General features: G+C 45.6%; 1 protein-coding gene across 6 annotated transcripts in view; it reads right to left on the minus strand.

Moving 5' to 3' along the window:
• Window positions 1-13666, minus strand: part of MAP3K20 (mitogen-activated protein kinase kinase kinase 20) — a 1120268-nt gene that overhangs the window by 369636 nt on the left and 736966 nt on the right. Inside the window, exon 12 of one of the 6 annotated variants that reach the window (XM_078681555.1) lies at window positions 3211-4316. The exons of 4 other annotated variants lie outside the window; for them this stretch is intronic. In XM_078681555.1, coding sequence (XP_078537681.1) covers window positions 3987-4316 — 330 coding nt within the window. In that variant the 3' untranslated portion in view covers window positions 3211-3986. Of the gene's footprint in view, window positions 1-3210; window positions 4317-13666 lie in introns of those variants that run through there. One more of the 6 variants, XM_078681556.1, reaches the window with a different exon arrangement.

Below are 13666 nucleotides of genomic sequence, written 5' to 3' on the forward strand. Positions count from 1 at the left end.
GTACAGCACAAGTATGTAGCAGTAGTGTGTAGTACATGTATGGTTAGGACAGGTACTGTGAGGTTGTATGCAGAGATTAATATATTATATGAGATGTAGTGCTGTGCAGTGCGTGCGCAGGGACAGCATGTGCTGGGTGTTTGTATGCTTGCCTGAAGTACAAAACATGAAGGGGTAAGAGTTGTGCAATGCGCAAATAGTGAGTGAATCTGCTGACAGTACATTTGTTTTGAAACAACACACCCTGGTTGAAAACAGAAAAGTGTCAGTGATGAACAGTGTGCAGAAACTGAGTGTGTGTGCTGAATGCATGTGTACATGTGAGGATACAATGCATAGAGGAAATAGTGATGAACAGGAAGTGGGCTATGAGTGTACACTGAGTGAGTGTGCCTGCAATTGTACAATGTATGGAGGGCCCAGGGTTTCATTTTGGGAAGCCCAGGCCTGCCTGATAAAGATATGAGGATGAGAGGAATCCCCAAGACAGATTTGGGTATTGCTGCCATCCTGTGAGCTGGACGGAAAAGGAAGAGACTCCCTTTACACTTCCAAAGACTACTCTCTGATTCAGTGATGGATCACAAGGGAGAGGCGTGGATATATTTCAGGACGGGAGAGGGGGCTGATAAGAATCATGAATCATGGTTGGGGGTCTGAGATTAACCTTTTGATGCACATATCATTGTGACTGACATCCAAGTGTGAACTCTGGTCACTCCTGTGAATTATGTTGTGAACAATCAGCTTCAGAGTCGTGCCTGCTTGTCCGATCTCTTTAATGAAGTAAGATGAAAAGGAGAAGTGCCAACTTCAAAAAATGCAAAACTCCAGCATAAGACATCAAAGACCCAGACCCTAAATCACATTTTGTGTCTGGAAAAGGACTATACGAAGAGAAGGTAGAGTTCCCAAAAATGTGTCATCTACCAATCAAACACCTGGGTTGTGTGAAAAGGGAAAGCTCTGCAAGACTTTTGACTGTGACCAGTACTGGGGCCAAGGCCTGTAGTCTCCCTGCTGGGTGAGGGGATATCAAACGGGGAAACCAAGACCACCTGCCCTGGAGCCTGGAGCACTAGGGTCTCCCTCCTTGCCAAGAACAGTGTGCTCTATGAGAAAGAGGAAAGCATTGGAGGGAGTGAGGCCCAGTGGGGAGCCCTACCGTGAGAACTCCCTGTGCAAGGTGTGGGGATTTGGCTGTGCACCGATCAGGCCATATCCCCTGTTCAGAACTGTCTATGTTGACCCCTTATGCCAGGAGAGGGACTCCATAAACTGTGTCAAGGATCGAGCTCTGTGTGGAGGGCGCTGAGCCCACATGGCCTCGTTGCGGTAACCCCATACGCCATAGGGGTCAACCAGTGAAGAAGTTGTGTAGCCAGTGTGCCAAGACATATGAACGCCTGAGCAGTGACTCCATATGCTAGGTGGGGACACTGTGGTGCGGGCAATTGCACCTGAGGAGTCTACGTTACATCCAGAAGGTGTCACCGTAACCCCATGTTCCCAGGGGGGCTACAGGTACCCCATCATCAAAGACTTTAGGCCTTTGCCTGGGATTGAAGTGAGGCTTTGACTGGCAGGACTAGCCTCACCGAAGGATCTGCCCTGACTGACTCCCTTGGACCAGGAGGACGCCAAGCAGAGCGGCGCGCTCCTGTGGAACTCCAGATGGGAGTCGAAGGACTGAATTCCCTCGCCAGGGAGAACTTGACTTATCGCATTGCAGTGAACTTCTCTGATTGCTTGGGAGAGCAGCCGCGACACTCGGGGAAAGTGAGCCTACACCTGCATAATGCTGCCACTCATACTCTGAGCAGCCTGACTTCTCTGAGCGGCATCAGATCTCACGAGTGCACGTTCTATGGTCACCCGCTGTAATACTTAACGCTTCAGTGCTGCAGATGCTGATAAGACTTGAACTAGGGCCTTTGGGGTCCTGGGAAATTTACTGCTAAGGGTGCTTGGGCACCACAGATACTTTTGGCAGAAATCTTGAAGAGTCAAAAGGGATCTCTTGAGTACAGTCTAATAGTTTGCATTCTCTGATGCGGCCACCAGGGAATGGGGAATATTCCTGAACAAGTAACACAAAAGAGGGTAGGACAGGGATTTGCCTGACAACTCCTAGAGCCCTGACCTCAAGGGGGATTGTGGTTGCATTTGAAGTGTGGATCTCTTTGCATACGTAGAGTTAGAAATAAAATATTCGATTTTTTTATATAAGTATTTGGCTGGACATTGATTTATTGTTCGTACTGTGTGCATTCTGAGTTATGAGTCGTGTTCACTCACCTGCATCCACATCCCCCACCCCGAGGGAGCCTTGAATGCTCAACCACAGCTACCACTGAGAGTCAAGCATTCAAGAGCAGAAGGGGCTCTTGGCCCAGTTGAGCGGCATCCATAATAGGTCGGCCCCAAGATATTAGGAGCACAGTTGGGCTCAGTAGCCCCTGTATTTTTTTGTGACTCTCTGAGAGAGGTTCTGACACGTACAAATACACACACAAACACACACAACACACACACGATATTCAGACTCATGCATACACTACACAGAGACTGATGCATTTAGGATGCCGAGATTTTTGATGATAGCTCATTTATATCAAAGGCTATCAGCCCACTCTGCTATAATAGCATTTGCTCTACACTGATAACTACTTTGAAATGCAAATGAGTGGAATGTTGGGTATTAAAGTAAAAAAAGAACCATGTGTTTTTCAATCATAGTCATCACAAACACTATTCCAGACCAATCTTTGTACTCTTAAAGCTTGCCATCTTTGGAAAACTGTCCGGCACACGTACTGGAGTAACATTTCATTTGACAAGTTGGCTACTGTCTTTCACTATCCTAAGTTTCAGCAAGGAAACATATGTGATAAAAACCCCAAGCGAATTAACATCTGGAACTACGTTACATGACCCCAATAAGTCCTTCTATACCTGAATCCAATGGCAGTTGATTTTTAAATGCATGTAAGTATGTGTGTTAGCATTAATGTGTTGGTTTAGTCATTGATTAAAAGGTACCTTCGGTCACAGATCTGGCAGCCTCTGTCTAAGTCTGACTCCCCCGGGCTGCTCCCACCTTCCTCACAGCGATATGATTAGTTATTCAGATCATGCATGCCTCCTCCATTGCACTACTACTAACATCCATCCCTGACACTCCTGCAGCAATGCAAGTGGTGAGTCAACTAACAAAGGAAAGCACCTGCTTTATTCAAAAGAAATAGTAGCAGCTGTCAAGCTCAATGTTGCAAGATTCCTTTGGTCAACTGGTGGATCAAATATCGCAGACCAAGAAAGCTGCAAATACTAAACTAGAAGCAAGCATGCAGTCCTCTATCATGCCTACCACCTGTAACTTGGGACATGTGTGGTAAAAGGTGGCACTGCATACAATGCATAGTTTTATTGTCGAGAATATAACTTTACATCACATTCCTAGAAGGATATGGGTTTCTCGTTGTGAGCCTATCTATATTCTGTTTTGTCATTTAACTAATACCTGATTACTGCACAATGTAAACTGCATGGATGGTGCACAAAATATGGTGTCCACAATAGTATTTTTCTGATGATCCGTGTCTAGAAAGGAAAAATTCTAATGAGATTCTGTAGGTTGTTTTAGATACATTTATGAACTGAGCTCTAGCCATGTCTGAAAAAGCAATCTGCCTAAACGTGATCCAGCATTATATATGATGAATACAGTAGTCACAATGTAGTTTCCTATTCAAGTTTCAAATCAATCCCAAAAAAATCAAAGAAATTGTTGTGTCAACAAATGGAACAGTATCTTCTCACATACAATCGCGAATGTCCTCAACAAAAACATGTGCATGTTGTCTTTTTTCCCTTGTAAAAAGGTTTGAGAACACTAGCGTGAAGGCCAGGCCTCACTGTTCTCAATCGCTAACAGCAGTTCACAGAAGAGTTCAAAGAAGCCTTGACTTTGGGCACTCCTGATCTCATTCGCTGCTATCATCAGACCAGCCAAAATCATTGAACCCGATTGCCATGTTGATTTTCTTCCCTGTTCTGACGGAGGTGGTTTTGGTAGAATTCTGCTTTGCTTGCATGTTTATCTGCATCCCAGAGTGCAGGACTGGGCCCCCGATATTCATAGAGAAGATATTGCCAAAGCCCTTCATCATGGCCTGAAGACTCTCGTTCACGCCATCTACCTCCCCGTTACTGCTGGATGTGATCTGACAAGACATCTCTGAACTTTTTGTCTCCTCTGTCTTAGATTCAAAGAAACACTTCCGCGAGATTCTTGCAGCAACAGGTAAGAAAAGCTATCAAGAGAAGAGGAAAGGACAGGGGTACAAAGGACAGTTAGAATAAATTTCAACCAAAGGAAAGACAAAATAGGGCAAGTACCCAGTAAACCCAAAGTAAAACAATTAGTGAATAAAAACATGAAAGTTAGGATTGCATCAAACATCAAAAAGGGGGCTTTTAAGCACTGCAGAGGAAATATTCATTGTCATCACAATTAGTCTCACTAGATTAGTTCAGGGACACAGTGGAACTTCAAACTCTCTTTTATAAATAAATAAAACACTCAAAATAGCACTAGGAAACATGGGTTAAAACCTTCAAATGTTTATTTCTAAAACCCAAGTTTAGCGCATAAAATAGATTTGGAGTATAAGAAGGATGGACTGGTAATTTATAGTCCATTTCTAAGAAAGGCTGTATTTTTCACTTCTTACTGCTGACATATCTGGTTATGGGTTGAAAATGAATATATTCCTCTTCAGTGCTTCATAGGATGTCAGATGTGAAAGCGCTTAAAAAGCATGACACATGCACCAATAGCAGTACTAGACCCTCAAAGTTCATCTCCTTGTGCCTGGTCTCCCAGCAAACACCACATTTATTTCAAACGTCTTGCCGGGTGTCTTAAAGTTTTTGTAAATGAGCCACTGATGATTAGAATTTACCTGCTCCTGTTGGAGGTGTTCTGAAGTCAATTGTGATCTTCCACACTTACTTCGAGATTGTCCTTCCATGTTGTGTTTTTGGACTTACATAGGTGTCACATTGCAGGGAACTATTCCCTCCCTTCGTCTTCCCCTTACCCTTCCTATTACTTTAGTGCATTGTTTTAGGACTCTCCCTACTATTACACATCTGTAACGTCGTCTTCAACCCACTGCACTTTCTACAGCTAAAATCTATATTTTAAGACATTAGCAATTGCCTACTACTCATTTGAATGACGAATGGCCGGTAGCAATGATTCAACCAGCATCACACCAACGTATTATATTTTGACTTCAGGATCAAGGAACTTTTCCAACAAGTTTGGACTCCCTTTCTTCGAGTTCCTTAAGTACCTACTTCCCCTCCTCATATCCTTTTTTCACCCTTTACTCTATTTCATCTGGACAAGGAGTCTACATCTATATATATATCTGTAAGCATCAATATGTATCTATATTTATCTATACTTATCTTTATATCTATCTTTGTATTTATCAATATATTTCTATTTATACTTATATTTCTATTTATTTATGTATTCCTTTATTTATTTATATACTAGCTTACCCGTTGCGCGTTGCTGCTATCTCCGAAGAAAGGAAATTCAAGGAAATTCGTCATGATAACATTCAATTTACATTGTATAATTTTTATTGAAACTTATTCATTTTAATATGGAAAACCTTTCAAAGTGTCGTTTTAATTCTATTTATTTATTCGAGTGCTTGTGGATACACGATTTTTAGTTTTTTCGTCTGGTGCGTACATCAGTATTCGAAAGATTATGAGGGCCCTGGGGGCCGATATTTAAAAATAATTTATGCCAGAAACCTTCGTGGGAGTGTACTCAACAACTTCCCAAAGTTTCCTGGCGATCGGATGAATGGTGTTTTAATTCTATTTATTTATTCGAGTGCTTGTGGATACACGATTTTTTGTTTTTCCGTCTTGTGTGTACATCAGTATTCGAAAGATTATGAGGGCCCTGGGGAGCCGATATTTAAAAAATATTTATGGCAGAAACCTTCGCGGGAGTGTACTCAACAACTTCCCAAAGTTTCATGGCGGTCGGATGAATAGTGTAGTAATGCATAAAGGACAAACAGACAGACAGACAGACATACTTTCGTTTTTTATATATATAAATTTACTGTTGGACTTGACTCTTTATGCAGGGTCATCCCTGAACTTTTTGCCTTCCTCCTATATTTTTTCTGACCTGTTGTTTGCTAGTTTATGACTCTGGGCACTTTACTCCTGCTGATCAGTGCTAAAGTGCATATGCTCTCCCTACTCTAAATGAATGCATTCATTGGTGATTCCATGATTGACTATTTGGTTTACTTGTCAGACCCTAGTACAGTGGATTTACAAGCCCTGGGCACAGTGAGTGTGCCCAGGGCTTGTAAATCCAAATGCTGCTAGTGGGCTTGCAGCACTGGTTGTGCCACCCACAGAAGCGGACTTGTAAAATGTGTCTAAGGTCTGCCAATGCAGAGCCTGCGTGCAGTCTGTTACTGTCATGCTGACTGGGTAAGTGCACCCACTTGCCAGTCCCTAAAACCTTCCCTTTTCTTCATATTAGTCACCCCTATGGTAGGCCCAAGGGCAGGATGCATTGTAAGTATAAGGTAGGACAAGCCCTGATGTGTGTGACATGTCCTAATAGTGAATTACAGCCATTTTCGTTTTTCACTATTGCAAGGCTACTTGTTCTCCATATGTCAGAGTGGGCTGCTGGATAGTTACATGTTTATAATCCTAGCAGACTCAGAGAACATGGTAGAAAGTTGAGTTTAGTATGCCTGGATTCAGAATCATAAAATCCAACTTTTAGTGATGTTTATTTTAATATTCTGTGTTTGCAAATACCACTTTTAGAAAGTAGGTATTTGCTTGCCTAACCATTTGAGCCTGCCTCTGCGAGGTTGTGTATTCCTTGTCAGGGTTTGTGTGTGACAGGGCTGGGGAATTTCAGGAGACAGGCTGGGGCTGCCCGGTGGTGAATAGGGAGATCTGCATCTAGATGGGAGGGAGGAGTTGCACCTGGGACCTGAACAGGCTGAGCCTTCCCTCTACAATGCTGGCTCCACCCCCTGTGATGCGTCTGATGTCTCTGCCCTGCACACTGAAAGAAGAGAAGGAAGACTGTCAACAAAGTGCTCCAGGACTGCACTTGCCTTCCACAATGCTGGCTCCAACTCCTGTGGGGCATCTGATGTGACTGTCCTGCGCTGTGAAAGGAAAGGAGAAGTCTGGTAAACATAGTGCTACAGAACTGGCTCGAACTGGGCACAGGCCCCTCTCCCCTCGGAGAACAAAAGATTTTGAGGTATAAGTATTGGGACCCTGATCCCATGAAATTAGATCACTTCTGGACTTACAAGACAAAACCTCTGCTGAGCAGAAGGAACCTGACAAAACCGAGGAGAGACTATTCCCAAGCTGAAGGGCTGCTTGGGGGATTGGCCGGCAGTGGTTGCCTAACTGCCAAAGAGAGGAGAAATAACTTTGTGGACTTTACTTTCAACTTGTGCAAAAGATCTCCAAGGGCTTGCAAGAGAGCTTGCCCCCTGACGGAAGTCCAGGGACAAGTGGACTTCACCAGCCTTTGTGAATTGCTGCTGGAAACAAGTGGCTACAGGGGCAGGGAGCTGTGACCGACTCTCACGACCGGCCCGGTGTCCTGTAGGCACCACATCAAGCAAAGTCCGCCTCGAACAAAGCAAGCTCTGCGCTCACCGACTCCGTCCTGACGCCGTCACCGAGCCATAGCCTGCACCGCGACTGGAAGGACACCGCGACGTGCAACGTCTCGCTACACCGAATCGAACTGGTCTGACCGACGCGGTCACTGCTGCTGATTTCGAGTCCTTTGACCGCAACGGAGTTGGGCACCGCCTTGCACGCTTTGCGACACACCGCCTGACTCGCACCGCTGTCTGGACTGACCGGCGCCAGCTCCCGAACTCCGGCTCGTTCGTCGCACCGCAAACTGCAAGCACCACATCGACGCACCGTCTCGCCCTGCAACACAAGCCTTGGATCCACCGACTCTGTCAACGGGTCGCTGCCTGCACCGTATCGAGGGTCAACGCGTCCTGCAACACTTCCTTTCGGCACCGCAACGATCACCGGAACCGGCTCGCACATCCGTGCCAGCCGCCCCAAGTAAAAGGTACTGTGACTGAGTCTGTCAACCATTTGAGTGGGCCCGTACCGACACGGTCTGCTGGATTTGCTAGACTCTGTTATTTTTAACAACGCTGTAGCCCGTCTGGGCTACCGACTCGCACAGAACTTTGATTTAAGCCTTTTTAACCAGAACTCATGGAATCTAATAGTACTGTGGATTCTTTTTGTCGTTTATTGGTCTTGTGGTAACTCTATATAAAGTATAACTTATTTTTGATATAAAATCTTGTGTGGTGTGCATTTGTAGTGTTGTCACTGGGTTACTGCATGTGGTCACAAATGCTTAACTTACCACGCCTCTGAAATAAGCCTTGACTGCTCGCGCCACGCCGCCTAGAGGGTGAGCAGGGGTTATTTTATGAGTGTAATCCCCTTACTCTGACTAGAGGAGAGGGTCCCTATTTGTCACAAGCACCTACCTGTGCCAACTAGAGACCCCCAATTCTAACATTTACATATTTATTTTTCCTCCTACTTTTATTTCCCTATTTATATGTGTATATATATTTCCTAATCTGTCTACTTATTTATCTATGATTCTTCAACAGCTATCCTCATATTTTTCAATATCCACTTCACTCTATGCATTTTATACTTCATGAATCAATTTTCCCTTTTTAATCTCATACTTATAACTATTCTATTGTTTCCTATGTAATGAAATCTATGTATTTATTAACTTACTAGCAGCCCGCCCCGACGTTGTCCGGGGCAGAAAGTTGACAGGGGGCAGCACCGCTGCAGGAGACGCGCAGCAGAGCGGCCAGCACCGGGAGCAGCAGAGCCGGGGAAGGAGTGGACTGTAATCCGGAAGAGCCGTGAGGGGCGGAGGAGGGAGCGCGGCTGAGAGCCGGGGGGAGCGAGCGGGGCCGAGGACAGGCAGCGGACGATGCGGCTGAAGGTGGGCTTCGTCCTGCGCAGTGTGCTGGTGATCGGCACGTACCTGGGGCTGGTGCTGCTCTGGGCTTCCATGTCCCCCAAGGTGACAGACGAGTCCGGGGCCCCTTTGGCCGGAGAGCTGGTGACTGCAGCATGGCGATGCAGCAAAGGGGGCTCTGGGAAACCAGATCTTGGACCGCCGGAGAGCGGGTGAGTGCAGCATGGCGACGCAGCGAAGGGGGCTCTGAGAAACCGGGTCTTGGACCGGAGAGCGTGTGAGTGCAGCATGGCGTCGCAGCGAAGGGGGCTCTGGGAAACCGGATCTTGGACCGCCAGGCGCGCTGATGCCGTGCCCCCAGCGTTTGCACACGATATGATGGCATGAAGGGCGGAACGTATCACACGCCCCCAGCGTTTGTCACGCCCCCAGCACACACGCCCACAGCACAACGCATACACGCCCACAAGGGACTACTTTGCTGGCACGAGTCTTTTACCTTTTAAATGTATATGGTGGCCGTCTGCATAGCCTATGTCCTTCTGCTGCAACTGCCCTTTCCAACGCTGTATTGGGTGTTGTGATTGGTGCTGTGGTTACTGAGATTACCTGAGTCACTCAGTGCACCCACCTGCAGGAACTCTGTTCCCTTTCTGCCGCCTGCACATTGAAAGTTTGGGTGGGTTCTTCAGGCAGCCTCTCCATCTTTCACTAAAGCGCCACCTCCAAAGGAGTGTGAGTTCGCTGAAAAAACACCATATTTGTAATACGACTACCTTGTACTGTGTTCTTGACAAAAGTACCAAACACGTTTAGTGTAATGAAGTGGTGGCACTTTCATCATTATGCGTGCATATTTTGCGCTCTTTCATACTGAGGTGCTGAAAGAGTTGTGGCATGTGAAGAAGGCCCTGCTGGAACCAGGAGGCGGAAGACCAGCAGTAAACAAATTAAGTGCAACACAGGTAAAAAGTAGGTTTTCAGTTGGAAAAAATTATTGAGTGGCAGCTTGTAAATGGCCAAGTGGGCTACAGACAATAATGGCAACAGGCATGTTGGTGAGAATACTCAGTTATCAACTTGTGAGGAAACACATAAAAAATCCTGGCAGTTTTATGAAGTGTACAAATTTGTTTAATTCACCTTGCTAATCACAAGATAAGGGAGACTATTTAGAGGCCATCTCCAAGCTTAAATGCTCATGAGTGGTGCACCACAGTAAAACAAAAAAGTTGTTTAAAAAATACAGTTTGGAGCCAAACTTTGGGTGGCAAGATGGCGGTCGCAGCTGCGATCAAGTGAGCTGATTGTGGATGCTCCTCCGTGAGACTACCCCCTGCTAAACCTCCTGAGGAATACTATGCAAGATTGATCGGGTAATGCTGTGGCTGTGGCGATACCTGTTTTTTTAAAGTATCCTCGCAGTTTGACCGGAGCGGACAGCGGAGCTCTATTCTGTGGCATTAGTAGAACCTAGGAGCACGCTACCTGTGGCGTCGGCGCTAGTCGATTAGCTGAATCCTCGGCTGAAACCTCGGCGTGGAACACAGGGATTGCAATGGCTCCGAAGAATACCAGCAAGGGGGCCAAGACGCGGGGGCCGCGGCGGCTACATCTGTGGCCCCGACTTCCCCCGCCTCCCCCCCTGCCAGGAGTGGAAACAAGATTGCCCGGTGAGGCTGGAGCGCGCCGCGAGATTGCAGGCTCCTCTCCCAGATCTGCACAGAGGGAGGCGGCACCAATCGTAAACCTCAAACGGTTCCGGGGATTTTCAAGAAACAGCTGGGTAAAGGTAAGAGTCCGGCTGACTCTGACATTAGTGTTTCTCCAGGGGCTCCGGCAATGACAGCTGCTTGCAACAAAGTATCTGCAGCAGTAAAAGGGCAGAAACTGAAACAAATATCCTCAATGCCACCTGGGTCAGTAATTCCGACAATAAATAAAGAAGGTGCCTTACTGCTCAATGCTGGGGGTATAAGGGATGATTTGCGGTGTAATGACGCCGGGGCTGTGGGGGCTGTTGTTTATCAAGCTACTCCATCTCAGAGAGAAGCACCCTCTGTGGGTAATAGTAATGTGGATAATGCAAAAGAGATGGGAGAAGCACCAGAGACATTTGAGACATTCAATCAGCCCCATCATACACCAGCAGAACTGTTGCCTGCTCATTCCCAGGGGGATGCCCGGAATTTGGAGCATAAAATCCATAGTACTGACAACCAGAATCTTGGAAACAGCTGTCGAGAGGACTTACAAAATACGGAAAATATGGAAAATACGGAGAATCCTGATAAAGATTTAATTAAAGATCTGGATTCTGGGGATTCAGGGGGAAAGTTCTATTCAATGTCGGACCCCTCTAACTCTTCTGAGAATGAGACTTTAGGGGGGAATTGGGCTGATGATAAGTGCCTGGATGCATCCATTGATAAGGGGACGGTGTGTAAATTAAGGGACACCGCCAATCCTTTATCAAAAGAAACTTCTGATAAAGCTGGATTATTAGTCTGGGATAATTTGTTTTCCCCAAAGCTTGGTGAAGACGGAGGTTTTGGTAGCAATACTGGAGAAACTGATGGCACTGGCGCCATGGTAGAAGGGGTGATTACTCTCAGTACTAAATATAAAGTTATAATGGCGCACCGGGAAGAGACTAAGGCGGAGGGACTATGGACTCAGGGTGCTGTTCGCAAACTGCAAAACACTGTGCGTCGAGTTGCAAAGACCTGCACAGAGATCTCTACAAGGATTGGGGAAGCTGAGGCAAGGATCTCAGCGATGGAGGACGAAATAGTACAGCAGAAGGCGACTATAGCATCTTTGCAAGCTTTAAAAGATGACACCAACTGGAAACTCATTGATTTGGAGAAAAGTTCCAGAAGGAACAATTTACGCATTTTGGAGATACCGGAAGGGAGAGAAGGCAAAGACATCCGGCAGTTTGTCATCAAACTGTTTTCAGAAGCCTTCCCCGAACTTAAGCACTGGAAGTGGGAAATAGAACTTCAGAGAGCACATAGGTTTCCATTTCATCTGTGTGGTGGAACAAGGGGGCCAAATGAAAAGCCTAGGGCCATACTGATTTGTTTTAACAATTTTTTGCTTTGGGAATCTTTATTTGGTTTGGCAAGGCCTGACAGGAAGAGAGGAGGTAAGGGCTGTGAATTTTTTGTTCGCCCCGACTTCTGTCAGGCCACGGTTCAAAGGAGATGGCATTTGCGTCAAATGATTCCACTCTTTCAAGGTAAAGGGGCACAGGCCTTTCTGCTTAATCCATCTAAATTGAAAATCATTTATAAGGATAAAACACAATTTTTTGTTTCTGAAATAGTAGCGAAGGAATTTTTTAGCACAATATAAAATGAATTTAGCAATAAGAGAATAGTATGCTCTTAAGTAGTCTGGGTGTCCCCATTCTAATGGTCCAGGTGGTATCACCTTACTGTGTTTTTTTTTCTTCTGTGTTTTCCTCGGGGGGGGGGGAGTGTTCTTAATCCACTCTCCATCACAAGGGGACTAACTTAGTCCTTATGCCTCATTTGGGTGGGGGTGGTGTCAGTCTTGGGTGGGCAAGGGTGGGGGGGAAGGGAGGGGGTGAGGGAAGGCACGTTGGTGATATGTTGTTTGTTAGGCATCAAGGTTATGGGACTTGTTTTCATGTCAGGGATAATGTTTTCTTTATTTATGAACATAGCTTAGGGTATGGGCAGAGCAGACAAGAAGTGACTTCACTCAACTGTACAACAAGGGCTGGTAAATTTTCCATCTGTTCGTGGAACATTTGTGGCTTAAATGTTAAAAAGAAAAGAGGGGTGATGGCTCAAATTCTGCAGGTGATGCAGGTGGATTTGGCTGTGTACAAGAAACTCATATTATGTGGAATAATGGAAAGTGGCTGAATGGTTTGGGTATGGATATACTAGGCTGTGCTAGAAAGAGCTCAACTACCAGAGGTGTTGCGATTTTGAGGAGATATGGCTTGGGGTTCTGTAAACGGGTAAAGGAGGATGTCTGGGGCACTGGGTTATTGTTGAAATATTGGTTAATCGCTCTCCAATGACGAAATGCTCTATATATGGGCATAATCTGGATGATCTGGAGTTGATGTACTATTTAAGCATTGAATTAGCGGCGTGTCCATCCCCGTTAATCCTTTGTGGGGATTTTAATCTTCATTTGGAGGGTGGATTTAATATTAACAGCGATCGTTTATATGAGGGGAAAAAAAACTAAAGTTTTTGAAGCCACTCAAGGTCTAGCTAAAGAATTTGGGTTGGCGGATGTATGGTGTGCTCATAGTAAAGGTGTCCCTGGTGAAACCTTTTATTTGGCTCCCCATAGAAAACATGTGTGCTTGGAATATTTTTTTATATCAGCTGAAAAGGTAGCAAGTGCTAAGATTGAGATTAAACCCAGGATCATCTCAGATCATAAGCCGGTTGTATTAGAATTGGACCTTAGTTCTAGGCCCCCGCCAAAGGCATGGACCTTTGAGCGTAAACTCCTATTGGATCCCTTATATTGTGAGCATATGCGTAATTGGGTTGAGGATTTTTTTTTAAAACAATCGCGGTACCTCTTCGG

This window comes from Lissotriton helveticus, chromosome 3_1 (assembly GCF_964261635.1).
Source record: "Lissotriton helveticus chromosome 3_1, aLisHel1.1, whole genome shotgun sequence".
In the NCBI taxonomy this organism is placed as follows: Eukaryota; Metazoa; Chordata; class Amphibia; order Caudata; family Salamandridae; genus Lissotriton; species Lissotriton helveticus.